A 21,034-nucleotide genomic window follows, 5' to 3' on the forward strand; every position below is an offset into this window, starting at 1 on the left:
TTTCTGGTATTTTAAAGACCTTGCTCTTGGAATGCATGGACCAGCCGTTAATTTCAGATACCTCAAAGTGCTCGATAGTTGGATGATTTAATTAAAATTCCAAGCTTCAATCGTTGTTAATAAATCCAAAACTAACATAAGCATTCATCAATAAAACTACATAGGAGAAATTAGAATAGACTACTACTACTTTTTCTCTTTTCTCAAATACAATTACTTAGTTTAAATACGCAATTCGCAATTTTCTCAAAATTATGGTTATCACAGACATAATTACGTTATCTTTTTACAGTGAGTAGTTACGTTATTCTAATTAATTAAATTTACTCGTATTTCTATACAAACTTAGACTCATATCACTGAAATACATTGATTGACTCATGTTCACGTTGAAGAATACTCGTAGAGAAAGCTCATTCAATCAAAGATAGAACAATATTTCTAGCTTAGGGATATTGTTTGATCTTTCAATACCACCTAAATTACACTTACAAAAGATACAACTGCTAATATATGAGCTATCTCCGCCATAAGTGTCGGACAATTAATTTTTTGTGTGTTTTTCTCAAATACTATTATCAATTTTATCGTAGACCGTTGATGATCCGAATTCGCATAAATTTGAGAATGATATTTCGAAAAAAAATCAAAAGACGACAATAAAGAGAGCATAGCGATTTAAAGTTTTGAGTGGTGAGAACAGGCTAATTCTAAAAGTAGACTGATAATATTAGATATATTAAGAAGCATCTGCAAGTACGCTTGTTTTGATATATAATACAATTTGAACAATTTAAACGTGGAGTAAAATTTTTCGACTTGAAACACATAATGGATAGATACGAGAATAATTATCTAGAAGACGAAAGCTTAAGCGGATTACAACGTAACCATCCGACAACCTCACAAAATGTGGTCGATGAAGCGGAATTGTTAGCAGCTCAAGCGGCAGCCGAAGCAGCAGCAACTCAACAACAGCAACACCCTGGTGATGCATTTAATAACGTTGGACAGGGTTTGACGGCTCGATTTAGAGACATGATGATGCAGTATTGGCAAGAAACTATAAATTCTATAGAACATGATGACCATGACTTTAAAAATCATCAGCTACCTCTAGCAAGAATCAAGAAAGTGATGAAAACAGACGAGGATGTGAGAATGATAAGTGCAGAGGCCCCAATATTGTTTGCTAAAGGATGTGAAGTTTTCATAACAGAATTGACAATGAGAGCTTGGATTCATGCTGAGGAAAGTAAGAGAAGGACATTACAGAAGTCGGATATAGCAGCTGCTTTGACTAAAAGCGATATGTTTGACTTTTTGATTGACGTAGTACCTCGAGAGGAAGAGAAACCTAAAAAGTCTTATTCTCTGAAGACAGAGAGCTATATTGGAGCGAGTCAACCCGCACAGCTGAAGACACCCACTGAAGCTGAGCAACAAGTAAACGATGGTGTAAATCAACAGCAGGTGTTACTTCAGAAGCAGCTTCTTCAACAGCAAATGTTGCAGCAGCAAATGTTGCAACATCAGCATCAGCAGCATCCACAACAGTCTCCACCTCCTCAATCACACCCACAACATCAACAACAACAACAACATCCTCAAACAGACTCTATGCCACAAGGACATATGGTGCAACCGCAGAATGCTGATAACAACAACAACCCCCACGAGTCAAACTTTGAGGTGTTTCCAAATTTTAATCCACCAACATATGAGGATGAGTTTTAATACTGATGATGCCACAATGTCTCAAGACTAATACTGGATTCGACAAAAAGTCAATCCAAAAAAAAAAAAAAGAGAAAGGTTATCAGAAGACTGAAAAAGGATGATGGGGATAAAATGCTGTACTAATTACCGATTGATTTAACTCGAACCTTTAATTTTGTATATTATACTTAGAAAGACACTAATGTATGGAGATAAATGCCAATATTTCCGATTTTTCAGTTGCGACCGGATTTCAAATCGAGTCACTTTATGACATATAAAGACAAATATAAGTTTGCTCACTCTTCTCCTTATTTATAGAGCAATTCCGGCTTTAATTATAACCATGTTAAGCTCAAATAAGTCAATTCTTCAATCAATAAAGACCGTAAGATTGAATAATTTGAGACCACTTAGGAATACTGTTTTTAGATCATCTGTTAATTATCAATCGAGAATGCCGTTAGTTACAATTTCTCAATCATTAGACGAATCATATACTAAGCACAAAATTGTTCCAGATGTAGTTGATAAGTTCGATACACAGGGGTTATTAACAATTGTTTATAATGATAAGAACCAAGTCTCATTGGGAAACACCTTGAAGGTAGCGGGGACTCAGGAGAGACCGAAGATCCAATTCACTGTTAACTCGCCTAATCAGGAAGCGGAATTGGAGGTATCGGAAAAGGATAGATTCTCCTTAATTTTGACAGATCCAGATGCGCCATCTCATTCTGATCATAAGTGGTCTGAGTATGCTCATTGGTTTGTTACTGACTTGCCATTGAAGCAGAGTACTTCTGATGCAGAGTCGTTAAGTACTATACTAGATTACAGCAAAGGTAGAGAAATTTTGCCATATCAGGGCCCTGCTCCTCCTCCAAAAACCGGAAAGCATCGTTATGTCTTTTTGTTATACAAGCAAGATCCGTCAGTTAAGTTTGAGGCTCCTCCAGATAGACCAAACTGGGGAACTGGTGTCCCTTCTTCTGGGGCCAGAGACTATATCAAAGCTCATGGGGGTGCTCTGAAATTATTGAGTGCAAACTTTTTCTACGCCCAAAATGAAGTACAAGAGTAATTAATTGTGTTTCTAATTGGTTTGTATGTATTCTTTAAATTTATGTATTTATACATTAAAAAATTACTTTTCAAGGCTTTCGAACTGAACTGTAGTCTTTCGGGCTAACAACCAATCCCTTGCCCTTTCTTGCTCCTCTATAAATCGTCTCTATTATATCAATTAGCTCCTGTTTATCTCGTATTAAGAAATTTAGTTTATTATTATTTCCCGTGCCAAAATCACACATCATATGTTTATTTCGATAAAAAAACATGATAGTACATGGATCATTTAATTCATACATGGTATTGAAGTCGGGCACTTCTTCGATATCACATAGATATATCGCAGCAAAGTTCTTGACTTTTTCTGCAATACTAAACAACAACTCATCCATGATCATACATTCCCGATCATAGTCCTTTCCAAATCTTATTATGACTAACCTTTCATCCTCAGACAATATTGCTTGATCTACATGCCATCCAGTATGTAAATGAGGTAAAAATACAGATCCCATAGCTATTTTAGTAGTACTAGTTAGTTAGATGATGAATTGCAAAGATTTCATTTTTTTGGCGCGATGAATTTACTATTTATTAGTTTTGCATCCACAAATATAGAGTTACATGTGGTTGATCACGAAGAATGACAACAACACAACAAACTTCAATTAAGCGCCACCGAAGCTGGTTCGGAAGGCACTTGAGTCAAAATGAGAATAAAAAGAATGAATTAGACGTTGAAAGCTATTCAAATGGTAAAGACTTAATGAATGATTTGCAACAACCCGAGAACATTTACAACACGAATTTAGTGAATTCTGAAGAAGAGAGAGAAGAGAAAGAAGACATACAAGAGAAGGAAAATATATTCTCAATTAACAGAGAATTAATACAGAAGGATATTGATAAATTAGAGTTGTGCAGTGATGATGATAGTCATGTCAATAGTGAGAGTGAGGCAAAGAGGAAGAACAGGTTTCTCAGGAACATTAAAGGCCTCTCTCAGAACGTCGATGATGAAGAACATACTACATGTGAGCCGGAAAGAAATGAAGATAAAGAAGATATCCTAGACGTCGGGCCTGAACAAGAAACTGATAGAGGACCCTCGGAAGCCATTTCTAGACCAAGGTCACAAAACTCTTTTGGCCCATCTGTAACGCCGTTAAGGATCCGTGATAATATAAACTATCTACTTGGGTATAGTCAACCAGAACCTGTACAAGAGAAGACAGAACTTGAAACGGAAAAGCAGGAAGAAGAAGAAAGAACTTGGATGAAACCTCAAAATAGAGCTTCCAGAGACGTTTCGAAGGCACAGAGCTTAATTGACAGGTATTCGGGAATACCTTGCAATAGATCTGCTCTATTAGACTGTAGGGAAAGCTCGGCCTTTATGTTTGAATTGAACTTAAGTCGTAAAAAAGACAACGATTACAGTTTATATTTCAAGTGGGCACTTTGGTTTGTAAGCCTAGTAGATGGCAAAAAGCGGTCAAACATTGACAGGTTAATTGAAAACAGCTTAGATTTGAAAATTCTCATCAAAGACTTCAAAAAGATTATAGAAAGCAAAGCCTACTACAAGTTTCATATCTTTAAACTTGGCCATATTCCAAATAGAACGTCTGCTGATCTTTTAAATGGAGATACATTGGAAGTAAGGGTACCTCAAGAGTATAAAGTTGAATTTACCAAAGAAGTTGTAAAGCTAGTATTAAAAGGAGACTTGTACAAACCACAATCTTTACAAAGTAAGTAAATAAAACAAAGTCCTCAATGTTTCGGCAATTAACCTTTCTTTTAGTTCCCATTTGCGGCATTTCTTTCAAGAATTTTGAATCCTACTCAGTGATTTCACTATGGTTGCAGCCACCTATGGATCCCACCTGCTCAGATAACTCAATAGCATTAAATGAAGTAATGGACTTGGTAGAATTCATAAAAGAATGTATGAGTGAATCCTTTCAATCTATCATTAATTCTGTGGTTCTTATGAATAATAGGACTTTTGCAACAACAAAGATTTTTGAATCTAATTGATCGAGGGAGCCATAGAGGAGTATGATCCCAGAAATAAGGAGCATACCCTATAATGATGCTTATTGCTGTTTCAATTTTATGATAGCTATAGTACTTGTTCACTTCAATTTTAGGAAGATTATGTAAGCGTCTGGGGTCAACTTTGTGAGAACAAAAAAAAGTTTATGCTTCACTGAAAAGATTTAGATCAAAGAATATTCACGCAATAAAATGGCATCTAGGGAGGAATATGACCTTGGAATCACTGCAGACATGCATGTACATCTTCGAGATGGGAAAATGATGGAACTAATCACACCTACTGTCAGGGAAGGAGGAATCTCTATAGCATATGTAATGCCCAATTTAGTACCTCCAATCACTACCTTAGATAGAGTTATAGAGTATAGGTCACAACTACAGAAATTGGCACCCAAAACAACATTCCTAATGTCATTTTATTTGTGCAAGGAACTTACTCCTGAACTAGTCGAAAAAGCTGCCCAACAAGGTGCCATAAAGGGAATCAAATGTTATCCCGCTGGTGTCACTACCAATTCATCAGCAGGAGTTGATCCTAACGACTTCACTGACTTCTATCCCATTTTCGAGACCATGCAGAAGAATAATTTGATACTAAATTTGCATGGGGAAAAACCTTCGACCCAAGACTCTGCGGAAGATATCCATATACTAAACGCAGAACCGAAGTTTTTACCTGCATTGGAGAAACTACACAAGGACTTTCCAGACTTGAGAATTGTACTTGAACACTGTACCACCAAGGATGCCATTGATATGGTTGAAAAGTTGAACAAAGATACAACTCTGGCGTCAGACGTAAGAGTTGCGGCTACGATTACTGCTCATCACCTTTCTTTGACCATCGATAATTGGGCTGGCAATCCTATTAACTACTGCAAACCCGTGGCCAAACTTCCGGAGGACAAGAGGGCTCTAGTGACAGCGGCAACCTCAGGTAAGCCTTACTTTTTTTTTGGCTCTGATTCTGCTCCTCATCCATTGTCGGCAAAAGCGAGACATGTTGGAGTCTGCGCAGGTGTATATTCTCAGAGCTTCGCCGTTCCATATGTAGCCGAAGTTTTTGATGCACAGAACTGCCTCGCTAAATTAAAACTGTTTGTCAGTGATCACGGCAAGCAATTCTACGGCATATCGGACGATGAAGTACGCTGTAAAGATAAACTCTTTTTGGTTAAACGATCATGTGTCGTCCCAGAAGCCTTTGGAAATAGCGATCTTGAAGTTGTACCGTTTAAGGCAGGACAAGAGCTCACATGGTCAGTAGAATGGAGATGATATTGTTCTTGCTCTCGACCATAGACCGGTTATCACGGGCCGCTTGAAAATTTCCCGACTCTGTCGTCAAAAGATCTTTTCATTATTGATTAGCTTAGATGTATCGTTGTATGCGCTACAGCACTTGTCTCTAATACCCCTTATAAAAAAATATTCAATCATACACAACGCATGCCTATTGTCAACCCACATGGATCTCTGTTACACAGTTTATTGCCTTGTAATTTTGTCTCGCCCGGCATATAGCTTCTATGTCAACCTGTCGTTCCCTCTTAGGGACTTATTGTGAACGGTAGATGCTGCTTCCCCTTTCTCCATGGCGCACTCCGCTCCAATAGTTAATAGTAACCACATGGGGGAACTACTCTACCCTCGGAAGAAACCATCTAGGGCCCAAATAACGAGCACGGCTCATACTTCGTTATCAGGGAAATTTTACCGATACATGTCGCACGGCATGGACTGAAATAATGATCGGCAGATTTTATTGGTCACTGCAACCTAAAAAAGAGTCTTCATACAGAACTTCAAGATACATTTATATCACCGCCCAAATGCAACCGAAGCACACTACTGTGCTGTACTGAGAAAAGAACGTGCAAGATCTCGCATTTCGTAGAGGGTCTATATAGTAGCGCACTGTCGCATATAGTTTAAAATATATAGTTACTAGCGAAAACGCCATATTAGGAGATCTACGCTGAAAAATAAGTGAAAATGGCTAGTAGAGATCTTCCAACGTCATTTAAGGAGCTCACCACTGGGTGGCTAGTACACGCCAAGAGAGAAATTACATTTAACAAGTCTAAGCAGGAGTTGATTGATAATGATATTCAAGACGAAGACCACGAAGCAGTTACGAAAGTGCAAGCTAAGAATCTTTGGCCAGCATTTGTCTCTGGAGCTGGGTTGTTTTCTGATGGATACGTTAACAATTCTATCAGTACTGCTACCTATTGTTTGGCAATTTTATATGAGGATGCTTACACCAATTCTAATGCCATATCAAACGTCTCTTCCATTGCTTTTGCTGGAACTGTTGTTGGAATGTTAGTGTTTGGATATATTTCAGATAATTTTGCAAGAAAAGGAGGCATGATGACTGCCAATGTCATGTTGATCTTCTTTACTGCATTATGTGCCGCAGGTTCATGGGGTTTGAATGGCAGTCCTTATGGATTATTCGCTGCTCTCACCACTTTCAGATTTTTCTTAGGTATAGCAATTGGTGCTGAATATCCCACATCCTCAGTCATCGCCTCAGAATTTGCTAACCAATTACCAAGTGGTAAAAGAAATAGATATTTCATCTGGTTTACAAATGCAATGATAGATGTAGGCTACGTGGTAAGTTCGTTTGTTCCTATGGTTCTACTTTGGATTTGCACCCCAAAACATCTTACACCAATATGGAGAATCACTTTGGCACTTGGTGCCATTCTTCCTATTTCCCTTTTCTTCATGAGATTGAAGATTAAAGATAGTGAAGCTTTTCAAAAAATGAATATGAAGAAGGCTAAAGTCCCATACTGGACAATAATCAAATTTTACTGGTTTAGATTAATAATTGTCTCTCTCATTTGGTTCCTTTACGACTTTTCTGCTTATTCATTCGGAGTATATTCTTCGTTCATTATTGGAAAAGTCGTCGGTGACGGAGATATGTATAAGACTTTTGGTTGGACCGTCGTTTTTAATTTATTTTATATCCCTGGTGCGTTCCTTGGTGCCCTTGGTGCAGATTACCTCGGTCCAAGAGTTACAGCAGGTGTTGGAGTAATTCTTCAAGCTGCGGTTGGCTATATTATGGCAGGCTGCTTTCCTCACTTGAAACATAGTATTGGAGGGTTTGTTGTCGTTTACGGAATTTTCACTTCATTAGGTGAGTTTGGGCCTGGTGATAATATAGGATTGCTTGCTGCAAAGACAAGTGCCACAACTATTAGGGGTCAATATTATGGAATTGCTGCAGCAGTCGGTAAAATAGGTGCTTTCGTGGGAACATGGGTTTTCCCAGTTATTCAAAAGAATGCCCTCAAGGCACGAGGATCAGACTTTGAAATGCAAGCTCCTTTTTATGTCAGTTCATCGTTATGTGTCTTTTCAGGTATTTTAATTTTTTTCTTCCTTCCTGCAGTAGGTCAGGATGCAGTTAATAGAGAGGATCAAGAATTCTTCGACTATTTGGAGGCTACTGGATATGATACCAGACAATTGGGTTATATTGTGGATCCGGAGAATGATTCTGCTTCTACGGATGAAGTCAAGAAGACTGAAGTGGATGTGAAGGTCGAGGCTGAATCGAAAACTTCTTGATTGAATTGAATTAGGGGCTTTCGCCCGTTTCTTCTATAATTGCTTTAATACATTAATTACTTAAACAACTTCAACTTATTTATTTAGTTATCTATTTATTGATATCTTTATGTATTGCGAAACACATATCCTTGAGAAATTAATCATTTATTGTAAAGGTTTAGTAGATTGATTTTAGATTTAGCTAGTATCTGACGTAATACAGAAAGCGCAAAAAAAAAAAAATGAAAATATAATGAAGGATGCGAGGTTCGAACTCGCGCGGACAATCGTCCAGCAGATCTTAAGTCTGCCGCCTTAGACCACTCGGCCAACCCTCCGTATTAATAAATTTAACTTTTCCGCAACATTAGAAGGGCTTGAGCTATACAATTATCTTCTCATCAGTTAATGTATTTATTAAGTAAAGAAATATTTATCGTTTCATGCAATGTCAGTATTAGAATTTGAACTTGTAGGAACACCATCTTCGTTTGCTTCAGAAGTCCAACCTATCCGTTTATTTAACCTTTCGTACCTCGTTCTATCTTTATCGGTAACGCTGGGAGATATGCTTAATAACGCCTTCTCAAAGTCGTTTTGCGTAACGACTACCTCTACTCCAGAAAGATCGTCTTCAAAGAAACCTGATTCATCTAAGTCTTTGATTCCTTGGTTACTGAAAAACTTCTTCTTCAAAGCGTTAACACCAGCTTCTCGAAGTAAGGATGAAAGATCAGCACCTGAGTAATTTCTACATCTTTCATCAAAAGCTATAGCACGCAAATCTACCAGGTCATCTAAAGGTGTTTGATTTGCACGGATTAATGTTTTTAAAATCTCTAATCTTTCCTCGTTGGAAGGGAGCTCGATATATAGTGTTTTATCCAATCTGCCGGGCCTTCTCATTGCAGGATCGATCATATCAGGCCTATTCGTCGCACCAATAACGAATACTCCACTTCTATCATTCAAGCCATCGAGTTCTGTAAGCAATGTGTTGACAACACGAGAACTTGATTCTGAAAGCGACGTGTCTCTCCGTGGAACGAGGGCATCTAATTCATCAAAAAAGATGATACAAGGGACAGAGGCTCTGGCTCTATTAAATACCTGTCTTACCGCCCTCTCTGATTCACCAACATATTTATTTAGTAACTCTGGTCCTTTGATTGAGATAAAATTAGCTCTTGATTCGTTCGCAACAGCTTTTGCCAACAATGTCTTACCACAGCCTGGTGGTCCCCACATTAATACACCAGCAGGGGCAGTTATTCCAACCTTTGAGTATAATTCAGGTTTCTTAATTGGTTGAACAATGCACATGTGTAATTCCATTCTGATTTTGTTTAATGCTCCAACATGCCTCCACGTAACGTCAGGGACAGTAGAAAATCCCTCCCTTTTAGCCGTTGGTTGAATGGATGGTAAGGCTGCAATAAAGTCAGAGTAGTTTATCGATAATGGTGCTAGTTGACTTTCAGTCAATGGATCTGGATGCTTAATGAGGAACTTTTGTATAATGGATAGTTTCTCGCCATCTGATTTATTTTCAAACCTCATATTAGATATTGAATTTGGAACCAAATTTGAGTTACTGTCAACATCCATTGAATCGAAATGAAGTTTATTAGCTCCTTTGTCAATTACTTCTTGCTCCTGCTCTAACTCACTTAAGCTTTCGAATATCCTTTTGATAGCAGCCAATCCTGCGGCGGTCACCAAACTTTTGAGGTCAGCTCCAACATATCCTGGAGTCAACTTAGCAAGCTCTTTGTAGTTGAATGAATCATCATCTTGAAGCTTTAAGTTCCTAGTCATAGTTTTCAAAATAGAGCAACGCTGTTCTTCATTAGGTACGTTGAGGCATATTTCCCTGTCAAATCTACCAGCCCTTCTTAAAGCTGAATCAAGAGAATCTGGTCTATTAGTGGCTCCTATAACTGCAACAGGTTTACCCCCAGTCTTTTCAAGAGTAAGCTCATCCATTAATGTCAAAAGCTGTGCGACAATTCTTTTTTCCATTTCTCTCTGTGCGCCGCCATCCCTTTTCGGAGTGATGGCGTCTATTTCATCCATAAATATAATACAAGGAGCCAATGACTTTGCCTCATCAAATATTTCCCTAAGCTTCTTTTCCGATTCGCCTGACATTCCAGAAACGATTGACGGTGCTGATATGTTTATAAAAGGTACCTGCAACTCGCCTGCTAAAGCGTTGGCTATCGTAGTTTTCCCACATCCAGGAGGACCAAAGAGAAGGATACCTCTAGGAGGCTCGACGCCTGTCGAGATATAAATTTCTGGGTGTAAAATTGGCAATCCAATAATTTCCATTAACTGGGTTGTGATATGCTCTAAGCCACCCAAGGAAGACAAAGTAACGGTTGGCGTCTGATATTCTATTTTTGCTTTGGATTTTTTGCTTTGGAGCCTGGTCGATTCTTTAACTTTCTTTTTTGACTTTTTCTCTTCGTCTTTCTCATTAGCGTTTTCTTCTGTGGTGACACCATTCTTGGATTCGGTATTCACCAGGTCCCATAAAGAAACTACTGACTTGTTGAGCGAGTTGTCATCTTTTACCTCAACAAGATCCTTCTCATCGACTCCTTCAAAATCACTATCTGCGAGCAGTATGGGCTCGGCGCCCAACTCTGAAAGCTCCCTAGCCTCGTCTTCTTTCACAACACGTAATACAGACTCAATATTCTTCTCTAGTTGTTTATTCTTCATTCTTCTCATCTGAAAGTCTTTCAACTGAACATAAGCCAAAACATCTGCGATCTTTAAATCTTTTGCCAATACAATCTCAGCCAACGGGTCATCGCTGTTTCCTCCTGCTTTCCTTAATTCACTCGTCTTCGATTGAAGCAAATCATGTATAAGATCATATATCCTCTGGTCTAGAGTCTCGGTTACAGACCTTTTCTTTGCCATCTTATGCTACTGTCAACCTTTATTTATTGATGTGCAATACAGAAATTTTTCATGAAGTGCAGATGAGCTCCATCCACATCACATGACATATCATGTGACAAGAAGAAAAGATTTATCTCGCTAAGGGTACGTTGTAGCAGGGTTGTTCTAGTGAACAATATTCTAGTGAACAAACGTGTGGCGGTCATATAAAATAGGGTCCAAAGACGTTGTCTCACCCCTCTCTCCTACTTTGAGCAATGAGAATCGAATCCCTGACCACAATTTACTTGTGAGATCGTAACATGGTCGCGCTATTTCCTAAAGAGGAATCGTGGAACACTTCCGATTGCTGAAAAGGCAGAAAGTTATAGCAACCGTGGAACGAAAGCAAACATGCAAGGCAATTTAGATCATTTCTTGCTGGAAAACTATTGGTTTCACAAAGGCTGAGTTTTACTTTGTACCATAATATCATACGTGGAATGTTCTAGCTGAATGAATGACAGCAAGCGCAAATTTAGCAAGTGTTTTTCAAACATATAAGAAGGGCATGGAATGGGGAAAACCTTAAGTCTTACTTTAACATTATAATAAAAACAATTTTAAGAATGTCTGACTTAGGAAGAAAAAACATCGGTGATAAAGTTAACGAAAAAATTACTCCAGACTCTGAAAAGAGTGGCTTAGAGAAGGCCAAGGAGACAGTTACTGGTAAAGCAGATTCTCTTGCTGCTGATGCAACTCCAGAGAATCAAAAATCTTTTTCTCAATCTGTCGCTGACAGCGTAAAGAAGGGTTCTGATGATGCCAAGAAAAACGCCGGCGACCACAAGGAGACATTCTCTGAGACTGCTGCTGACTACGTCGATAAAGCTAAGACTCAAGCTTCTAACGCCGCTGAATACGTTTCAAACGTAGTCACTGGTGCTGGTGAAGGTGCCAAGAAAGGTGGAAAGTAAGTAACACGATTAACGTGAGCATTCACTATAGATGAAAAGACTTTGTATTTGATATTGTACATGATTTGATTTATAGCTAGCAATATAAAAATATTAAGTAAAATGATTCCCATTATGTAGGTACGATTGTGACAAACAGCACATTAGATGTGGAACCACTAAGGTTAGACTTTATCGTAACTCTCGTAGTTTAAATCTGATGTAATTTTTGAATAGGCAGTTTTCATGTGCGACAATGTCGTAGTTGTGAGTTATTTGCGAAGCTCATCTCTCATATCCGAAAACCTATAGATTCTGCTAACTACGTTATTATGAGGAAAGCTGAAGAACCAAAAATTGCTACCAGCTCTTTACTAGGCATTGACTATAGTAATAATGAGCGCGATGATTCAGACCACTCTTCATCCTCGAACTCTCTAAATGAAGAAGAAGAGGATATAGAAACCTTGTCCGATGATGAGACTTTTGATCGTGACACTGAACTAAGGAGTAGAAATAAAAAGAGCCATCTTTTCCAAGAGGAGGTGGAAGATGATGAGGACTTTGGAGATGACGAATCTGTAGCTGGCGACGATATTGCTTTGGAAGATAAAGACCGAGGTTTAGATGTAACTCATATTGAATCCAGCTCAAGCATTGACACAAAATTAAAGAAAATGACTCCTAAGCAACTTGCGAAAGAAGAGAAAAGGATCAAGAGGACAGGGGTTTGTTACTTGTCTAGGATACCTCCATTTATGAAACCAGTCAAGCTACGTTCAGTTCTTTCTAGATTTGGGAAAATAGATAGACTATTCTTAAAGCCAGAAGATACTACGGTTTATCGTAAGCGAGTCAAGTACGGAGGAAATAAGAAAAAGAACTTCACTGAAGGATGGATAGAGTTTGTGAACAAGAAGGATGCAAAGTTATGTGCTGAGACCTTGAATGGTAACAAATTAGGTGGTAAAAAAGGTTCTTACTATTACGATGATGTAATTAATATTAAATACTTGAGTGGCTTCAAATGGTTCGATTTGACACAACAGATAGCTAAAGAAAACGAGATCAGAAATGCCAAGCTATCTCTTGAACTCTCCAGACAACAAAAACTTAATAAAAGTTTCATTCATAATGTTGAAAAATCTAAAATGGTGAACAACATAAAAAAGAAGAGAAAAGAGAAAGAGCATGGGGAAGGAAACGACGAAGACGTCGAAATGAGAAGAAATTACAAGCAGCGTAAAGTGACTAGTACCAGAGCAGATGCAAAGGAGGAATTAAAAGCATCTTCTAAGCCTAATGATAAGTTGCACAACGTCTTGTCAAAAGTCTTCTAATATATTGCATATTTATGTTTGTACATTAATAAAACTTAACTATATGATTAATTTACACAATGATAATGATATTTGACTTATCATGCAACTTTCTTTGGTCGCCGTTTATATCTTTTATTTTTATGAGAAACTGCCCCCCTCGCTTTCTTCTTCAACAATTTAAAATCTAATAGAAAATTAATTCTTTGTCTCAACTCATGTCTAGATGAACAACCAAGGCCCTGTAAGAGCACATCACTATTTAACAAGTCGTTTTTACTTAAGTTTGGAGAATCGATGACCTTCATCAATTTCAGCCATTTATCAGAAGACCATTCTTCGATCTCATTTCGATATCTAGAAAGCCTTTCAGGAGATCCAAGGATCTTCGGCAGTGAGGTATCGAAGGAAGTTTGAAAACCGATCCTGGACATTTCGTACTTATCAGCTAGCGATTCATGTTCTACAACCGATTGTTCATCTGTTTGTCTAAAAGCAGTCATATCAAGTGGACGTGAGTCAACATTAGAGTGATTTGAAGTTGCCCCTGGTTTCTTACTTAATCGAAAATCCAACTCATGTAAAATATCTTCCTGAGAGTCACTCAGTGTCAAAGCATCAATTTCAATGTCAGAATTAAGAATAGTTCCAGGGACAATGCTTTCAACTTCCCTCTCATCATCTATATCTTCTTCGTTATGTTGTGGTGATAGGATATAATTATTAGGTGATGTATTTCTGAGCGGGGACGGGTTTTTGACAGGTGAAGTAAATTTTATCGAAGGTGATCTTTTAATAGGAGATGATACTTTATGAGACGATGCATTTCCGCTATGTATCGCGTCACTGCTGTCTCGTATTGAGTTGATCGTCATATTAATTCTCTCAAGTAAATCTGCTCTTGAGATATCCTCGGGACCCTTGGGAGATGATTCGTTTCTTCTTTCTGAAGCCCTAGAATTCGGAAGGCTCTTCACTTCCGTGAGATTTTCTTTTTGAGATCTACTTGTCAGACTAGGAATGGGCGGCTCAAACTGGCCCTTATTTATATCTGAGGCACCGCTCGAGCGTCTGAGAGGTGCTTTTTGCGCAAGGTCACTCATGTGCTCTTCAGGATCGTTGCCTTGGACATCAAAGGGATTTCTTTTGGCTAATTCGATATCATCTGAATCTGAAGAATCAAATTCTATGTCATCATGTACAGAAAGCATAGCGCTTTCAACCAAATTGGGTGAGCTTCTGGTATTAGACACATGTTGGGTTTCGAATGACAACGACTTAGGCGGTCTCACTTTAAAACTAGTGGGGACCGATGAAACAACCTCAGTTGAAGCTAATCTACTCTTTGGAGTGAGATTTGCAATTTGTCCACTTGATGAGCCAACTCTAGACTTTGAAGCCCTTCTCGGAGAAAAATTGTTGTCTTCAGATATAAGTTTTTGACTACGTATAAATTCACCCTCCTCGTCTTCTTCGGCGTCCTCGCCCTGAGCATGTGAAGATACCTTTCTCGCAAAAGGCAGAACTCTCCTTGGCGTTCCATTTCTTGCTCCATACATAGATGCTTTTCTTGTACTTATAGGTGTAGAGATATTCCTGTGGAAAGATGTAGCTCCATTTTCATCGTTTAGAGGTAACTTCATAATCATATCATGATGTATTTCATCACTTCTATTCCTTGAAGTTGAAGAAAGCCCTTCTCGCTTCGTCATTAGCCCATTAAGAGAGTCTGTTTTTCTCATCTGATTCCTAAGTACCTTTGGAGTTTCCATTTGTGTATCATCAAATTCCAAGTCATCTCCATCGCTCTCATCAAATATGGATCCACTATTCGCGCTATAATGTATCCTCATCGGTTTACCTAAACTTTGGGTCTCGTGGGAATCATGAGCACTATATCGTCCTGAAAGCGAACGATTCTCATCATATGATCCCGATCTTATAGACATAATCCATACTATCCACTTGATTGGTGTTTTGATGTTGACTCGCAATATATTTTATATTAATTATATTTTGTGAACGCGCGCTCTTTATTATATCGCGAATTAGTGCTAGAGCGCTATATAAAATACGCTAACAATAAATTGAAACTTTTCATTGCGTTGTGCTATATATAATGCCTAGGTCATCAAGTCATTAAGAATATCAGATTCACAAGCATCATAGTCTATTCTATATAAGCCAAAAATTCGCTCGTAGTTAATTACGCTCAATGAGTCAAAGAACAAACGCAAGTTTGATACCGATTCTATTGTCTTCACTCCACTGAGTAAAGGAACTAAAGCTCCGCTAGGAGCATCAACTTTTATGGGATCATCTTTTAAATTTGTTAATGGCTTTTCGTTTGCTATTCTGTCGATAACCGAATAAAGGAAGCTCTTTGATTCACCTCGAGCAACATCTGGATTTGAAGTTACAAAAAGCCATTCATTCAAATTGAAGTCATCATATCCAAGTAAAAGAAGCTGATCTAACAACTTACAACTGCTTAGGATAAGCTTGAGCTCTGATTCATCTAGGGCATACAATTCCTTCGAGTTTTTCAATAAGACATACTCAAATATTTGCATTAGTTCGTGAGTTATGGTTGTCCATCTTGGTAACAAATGGAGCTCGCTGAATTTAAAAGTCAAGACTCTAAGTAGAGTGAAAATTTCTGCTTTATAAATTGGCGGGCAAGAGACCCCAAAAGAATATTCAATGCGATCAAACAACTCATCTATATTATTCAAAAAGAAGTCCTTGGGCTTAATCATCATGAGATATGATAATCGTCTAATAGTAAAGACCTTCAGTTCTACCTCCAAACTTTCACTCCAATTGAAAATATTCGCACTAGTACTGGAAACTGGAGGAGACACCTTATTAGTTAAATCTGAGAATTTATCTTTCTCAAGGCCAATCCATGTTCCAATCACGGGCTGCCAATAGCCTAACTTATTACTATTGCAACTAAAAAAACTGTTGTCCAGGAAAGAGTCATATACTAATGATCTCCATGATTTCGTTGGTTGATATTGTCCAATTAGGTGAAGTAGTGTGAGTGTCTTGAAAGATACTTCATTGATCTTCTTAGGTCTTATCCGCGAGGCCGCAAGCTTTGCAACAATCACATTTATTACATGTGTGACCTTGTCGTCATCTTGTAGAATTTGAGCCAAGTCTTCTAAAATGACAGATAAAGTTTCAAGGAGGTCGTCTTGAGACATCAAAGTTTCCGAATTTTGAGTATTGTCCTCCTTATTATCATTGAGACCTTCCTCTGATGGTAGACCAACTATTCTATCACTTACCGCTGAAGTCAAAAGCTTGACAAAGATTTCTGAGCTCTCTCTCTTCTTTTTTCTTTGGTCTACTATTTTGGAAGAGTTTATTTTTAAAGACAAAGTTTTAACAACTTTTAATAAATCAGGTAAGGTCTCCTTAAATTGAGAGGTATGTGCGAGTACTTCCTTGAGAAACTGAGTCAAGGGAGCCCATATATCTGTCATGGTATCTGCATCCACAGACTCAAAATATGAGGCTAGGAAGTGTGATAACCTTCTTGAATCAATTGGAATATTCAAAGACGACTTCTGCTTGTCGCCAAGCAATTGAGGATAGCACCTACTAGTGATAGAATTAAGCAAATGAGGAAGTGTAATCTGTGATCTCCCCCCATCCAAAACATTAAGTAGTTTTATGCATGAGTTTATATTAGTCGAAGATTCGATGAGGGTCTCAATCACTTCTTGCCTCTCTAAGTCCATCAAGGCACTAAGAAGCTTTCTGGTTCTGAAACGAAGTTTATGTGCCAAGTATGTTAAAGATCTATCGGCCGAGTATATATCATGCTCATTAGATTGTGGTTTAGAGTCTGCCCAGTTCCATATTAAGAAAGAAGTCTTGACAGCATCCTGAAACGAGATTAAAATAGAATAGAGCTTATTTTGTTCCGTTGTTCTGACAGCTGGTGACTCTATTTGGAATACTCCTTGGATTACGTTCCCTAAGAAACCAGATTCCGTATTTTGAAGATTGGCCCTGTCAGCATTGCTTTTGATACTTGAAGTCATCAAAAAGCTGTGACTGATTGAAAGAAGATCTTCTAAGCCTGTTAAAAGGACATTTATGGCCAGCTCGACGTCGGTCAATTCAACGGCAGGAACAGTCGATTCAATTGAGTTGAAAATAGATTCGATCCTTTTTATTATTGAATCATTTAAAGTCAATAAAACGCTGAAAACAGAATCATTAAATAAGTATAGGGCTCTCGTAAGAAGAGACATCCAGTTTTCTAATAAAATTGATGTTTGTGCTTTCTCAATTCCTTTAATAATAAACCTAATTAGTCGAGAATCTTTACTTTCGTCGTCAATATGCAAAAGGTTCAAATTGATCTTCAGGTCTTCTGAAAGCTTCAAAAAATGGAAAATACATTTTAGGAATTTCGTTTCCACTAATTCAATTTGAAACGGCCGCTTCTCTGAAATATCAATATAGTTGAAGCAGGAGTCGATTAAAAAATAAAATTTCTTGAGAAAATCAGCCTCATTGCCTGTTATTAAAATTGAGAAGAGTTCCAACGAACTGTTCACTGAATCGTAATACTCTCCTAAGCACTCCTCGTCATGAAGAAATTCTTTCGACAATTTTAAGTTGAGATACCTTTCGATAACATTTAGCACCAAAGATTTATAGGTGGATATATCCCACTCATTTGAATGAACAAGTTTGACTTTTGCTTCATCATCAATGGCGGCAAGCTCATTATTGAAAGTTTCCCTGCAAAGTTTTGAATTAGTTTTAATAACGTCAGCGACCGTGCTCAAGTAATAACTGAATCTCCCAACGTCATCATCAGTGATCAAAACACTTTCATTTGCGTTCAAAAATGTAAAACCAAGTAATGGTGAAGTTATGAGTTTCAACAATCTATTTGCAGATCCGCTTACTATTACATGATTCACGAAAGAGTGAATGGGTGTATAATAATAGGAATCAGCATCATGAAGATCGTCTAGAAGCAAAAGCAAAGGCTTTTTTAATATAGAGTCTCCATCAGCAAAAGATGACGAGTGGGTCCATAAAGCCAAGAAAGCCCTGACTCTCGTATGTCTAGACGATTCAAGTAGTAGATGCATAATACCGGCTTCAATGTGATCACCTGGGCAGCTAATTCTTAAATCAAAAATTGCTTTTACAGACTCAACTTGATGGTTGGTTGGAAGGGACGAGATTAACGCAGTCCAGAGGTTGGTCAAAATTATGCGTAGTATTTTGCTTTTATCTATCAAGCTCAAGTGCTTGTGAATAAGGTTGAAGACTTTAGTTATTGTGAGGGTAGTTAGTAGGTTGGATTGCTTCTCCTCCTCCGTTGAAAGCTTTGTTATAATGCTATGATTTAACATGGTCAGTGCAATATCATTATACCAGGAAATTCCTAAATCATCTTTTGATACCATATTTAACACGTCACAGTACATTCCTCCGATACGCCTCGAAAATCTAACATCATTAATGTTATTTATATAGAATCTCTGCAATGCACTCAATAATTGGGTTGGTAAGTTTTCTTCAAACCTAAATTTTGCAGTTTCTTGCCTTATAGCAGCGGAATAGTAACTTTTAATGTCTTTCTCTAATTCCTCTCTGGAAGGAATCTCAGTTGGAGGATTCTCATCTATTGAAGCAAACGATTTTTGAGGTACAAATGAAATGAGAATCTCAAGTATGTCTAGAGTTTTATATGTTACATGTCGCCCAACTAAAAGAGAAAGGATGGACAAAGGTACGTGCTCCACAATAATCTCTTCCTCGTTAAAGTTGAACGTTCTCAACACAAATTCAAGGAAATCTAACTTATCATCCTCGCCATCAAGAATGATGGTATTGATATCATTCCATATATAGGATGTCTCTACACCATCAAAGAAAGCCTGTGCAGAACTTATAATCTCCGGTTCATTCTTATTTTCATAGCAAGCTCTCAAGATTGGGGAAAATATTAATGGGGTAATTAAATGGCTAATTTCCCATTTATCTATAATGAGTGATAATGATATTTTAAGACCTTCTTGTTTTTCAGAAATAGAGTGGCCTTCCATCATCTTGAGCAACCCCGAAGTAATGCTTTGCAACCCATATGATTCAAAATATTTTGCTCTCGCCAATTGGTTCGGAGTCTCCAGAAGAGTTGGATCATGGTCGGGCCCAAGTAGCCAGTTCCAAAGTCTTCTATTCAAGCTCATATCCTTTTTAAGAGTGACCTTACAACATGCCATTAATAGTAATTCTTTATCTTTTGTTGTTATAAGTTCATTTAAAACGTCAGAATTCAAGGTCAAACGGCTTGTAAGCAAGTCAAGGAACCCCCGAATAACAATGATATCATTTGCTGGGTTAAAATGCGTAACTGTATTAACAGATGTTGCAAACAGTCGAATCAAAAGACCAGATTCAGGATCTAAGCATGCTTGAGCTTCATCAGACAACTTATTCTTCTCACTAATTTTAATAGAAGTGAAATCTGGTAATCTTTTGTTGCACCAACATAATGCTCCAAGCCTTTTCTCTGGGTTTTCAATTATACTTAAAAACATGCTTTGCCAAAAATGCGAATCATTTCCTAGCTTGATTTTGAAGGTGTCTAAAATAGATAAGACATCTCCAAAAACTTCTGAAGTTTCATCTTCTAAGCCTGGTAATAAACTAAGAATAATAGGCCTCGAAATAACATTAAGGTTTGCGGATGTTATATCAACTAATAAATGTTTCTTATAAATTGCTAACAATTGAGGCTTCACTTGTATTGAGCAAAACGATAGCACTGGTAAAAGACCTAAAAGCCATATATCAAGAGTCTCGTTGAATGCTTGCTTCGTCAAAGCATTGAAAATAGACTCATAAATGGTCAATGTCTTCTGATGTACGCCATTAGGAAGTTTCGAAGATAAGCAAAGTGAGAGCTTCTTGGCAACCTGTGCCGCTTGCGGAATCCATGCCACTGTATGGTGGAGTCTTTTATCGTCGCTCAATTGAAGTGCCTTCTGTAATCTAGACAAAAAAGCGATGTAATCGGCCCATTCTTCTAAAGATTCAAATGATGAGAGTGCTTTTTCAACTTGTTGAATATACCTTCTGTCTTTTGACGACAACTGAGAAATATCTGTCTTTGTTATCCCAAATGTTGGGATTGTCTTTAGACTATTACTCTCTTTCTTAGTGCCATCCATACTATCTATGGAACCTGCCACTATTTGATGCAGCTAATAACGTGAGGTAGTGTTTACTTATATACCACGTCGACCGCAGATTTATATCTATATACATATATGCAGTGCTGATCACATCAAAGTATAAGAAATATATTTACAAGCTTTAAGCATTAATCACTAATGAATTCAAGCAATATTCTATTTGGCTTCATACTTTCATTTGAACTTATCT

General features: G+C 37.8%; 11 protein-coding genes across 11 annotated transcripts, besides 1 other annotated feature; 7 read left to right on the forward strand and 4 right to left on the reverse strand.

Moving 5' to 3' along the window:
- Positions 1-831: 831 nt before the first annotated feature.
- Positions 832-1,737, forward strand: HAP5 (Hap5p; the record flags this gene model as incomplete). The annotated part of the gene is made up of 1 exon (XM_062953928.1): positions 832-1,737. The coding sequence occupies one exon, from the start codon at positions 832-834 to the stop codon at positions 1,735-1,737; it is 906 nt and encodes a 301-aa protein (XP_062810682.1).
- Positions 1,738-2,065: 328 nt separating this feature from the next.
- Positions 2,066-2,803, forward strand: TFS1 (Tfs1p; the record flags this gene model as incomplete). Its single annotated transcript, XM_062953929.1, has 1 exon — positions 2,066-2,803. One exon carries the CDS (start codon positions 2,066-2,068, stop codon positions 2,801-2,803), a length of 738 nt encoding a protein of 245 aa, XP_062810683.1.
- Positions 2,804-2,873: 70 nt separating this feature from the next.
- On the reverse strand, positions 2,874-3,305 carry PRCAT00003966001 (U4/U6-U5 snRNP complex subunit; the record flags this gene model as incomplete). Its single annotated transcript, XM_062953930.1, has 1 exon — positions 2,874-3,305. The coding sequence occupies one exon, from the start codon at positions 3,303-3,305 to the stop codon at positions 2,874-2,876; it is 432 nt and encodes a 143-aa protein (XP_062810684.1).
- Positions 3,306-3,433: 128 nt separating this feature from the next.
- Positions 3,434-4,552, forward strand: PRCAT00003967001 (uncharacterized protein; the record flags this gene model as incomplete). The annotated part of the gene is made up of 1 exon (XM_062953931.1): positions 3,434-4,552. One exon carries the CDS (start codon positions 3,434-3,436, stop codon positions 4,550-4,552), a length of 1,119 nt encoding a protein of 372 aa, XP_062810685.1.
- A 491-nt stretch (positions 4,553-5,043) lies between these two features.
- On the forward strand, positions 5,044-6,132 carry URA4 (dihydroorotase; the record flags this gene model as incomplete). The annotated part of the gene is made up of 1 exon (XM_062953933.1): positions 5,044-6,132. One exon carries the CDS (start codon positions 5,044-5,046, stop codon positions 6,130-6,132), a length of 1,089 nt encoding a protein of 362 aa, XP_062810686.1.
- A 717-nt stretch (positions 6,133-6,849) lies between these two features.
- GIT2 (Git2p) lies at positions 6,850-8,448 on the forward strand (the record flags this gene model as incomplete). Its single annotated transcript, XM_062953934.1, has 1 exon — positions 6,850-8,448. The coding sequence occupies one exon, from the start codon at positions 6,850-6,852 to the stop codon at positions 8,446-8,448; it is 1,599 nt and encodes a 532-aa protein (XP_062810687.1).
- A 242-nt stretch (positions 8,449-8,690) lies between these two features.
- Positions 8,691-8,735: a sequence feature (Short protein (PRCAT00003970001, CUM66308.1) was converted to a misc_feature.).
- A 136-nt stretch (positions 8,736-8,871) lies between these two features.
- On the reverse strand, positions 8,872-11,364 carry RIX7 (putative AAA family ATPase; the record flags this gene model as incomplete). Its single annotated transcript, XM_062953935.1, has 1 exon — positions 8,872-11,364. The coding sequence occupies one exon, from the start codon at positions 11,362-11,364 to the stop codon at positions 8,872-8,874; it is 2,493 nt and encodes an 830-aa protein (XP_062810688.1).
- A 590-nt stretch (positions 11,365-11,954) lies between these two features.
- On the forward strand, positions 11,955-12,305 carry PRCAT00003972001 (lipid-binding protein; the record flags this gene model as incomplete). Its single annotated transcript, XM_062953936.1, has 1 exon — positions 11,955-12,305. One exon carries the CDS (start codon positions 11,955-11,957, stop codon positions 12,303-12,305), a length of 351 nt encoding a protein of 116 aa, XP_062810689.1.
- A 311-nt stretch (positions 12,306-12,616) lies between these two features.
- Positions 12,617-13,624, forward strand: PRCAT00003973001 (RNA-binding ATPase activator; the record flags this gene model as incomplete). Its single annotated transcript, XM_062953937.1, has 1 exon — positions 12,617-13,624. One exon carries the CDS (start codon positions 12,617-12,619, stop codon positions 13,622-13,624), a length of 1,008 nt encoding a protein of 335 aa, XP_062810690.1.
- Positions 13,625-13,704: 80 nt separating this feature from the next.
- Positions 13,705-15,552, reverse strand: PRCAT00003974001 (uncharacterized protein; the record flags this gene model as incomplete). The annotated part of the gene is made up of 1 exon (XM_062953938.1): positions 13,705-15,552. One exon carries the CDS (start codon positions 15,550-15,552, stop codon positions 13,705-13,707), a length of 1,848 nt encoding a protein of 615 aa, XP_062810691.1.
- A 174-nt stretch (positions 15,553-15,726) lies between these two features.
- Positions 15,727-20,820, reverse strand: PRCAT00003975001 (uncharacterized protein; the record flags this gene model as incomplete). The annotated part of the gene is made up of 1 exon (XM_062953939.1): positions 15,727-20,820. One exon carries the CDS (start codon positions 20,818-20,820, stop codon positions 15,727-15,729), a length of 5,094 nt encoding a protein of 1,697 aa, XP_062810692.1.
- Between the last annotated feature and the right edge of the window lie 214 nt (positions 20,821-21,034).

This window comes from Priceomyces carsonii, assembly GCF_900007245.1.
Source record: "Priceomyces carsonii strain CBS4050 genome assembly, scaffold: Debaryomyces_carsonii_scaffold_4, whole genome shotgun sequence".
Lineage (NCBI taxonomy): Eukaryota > Fungi > Ascomycota > Pichiomycetes > Serinales > Debaryomycetaceae > Priceomyces > Priceomyces carsonii.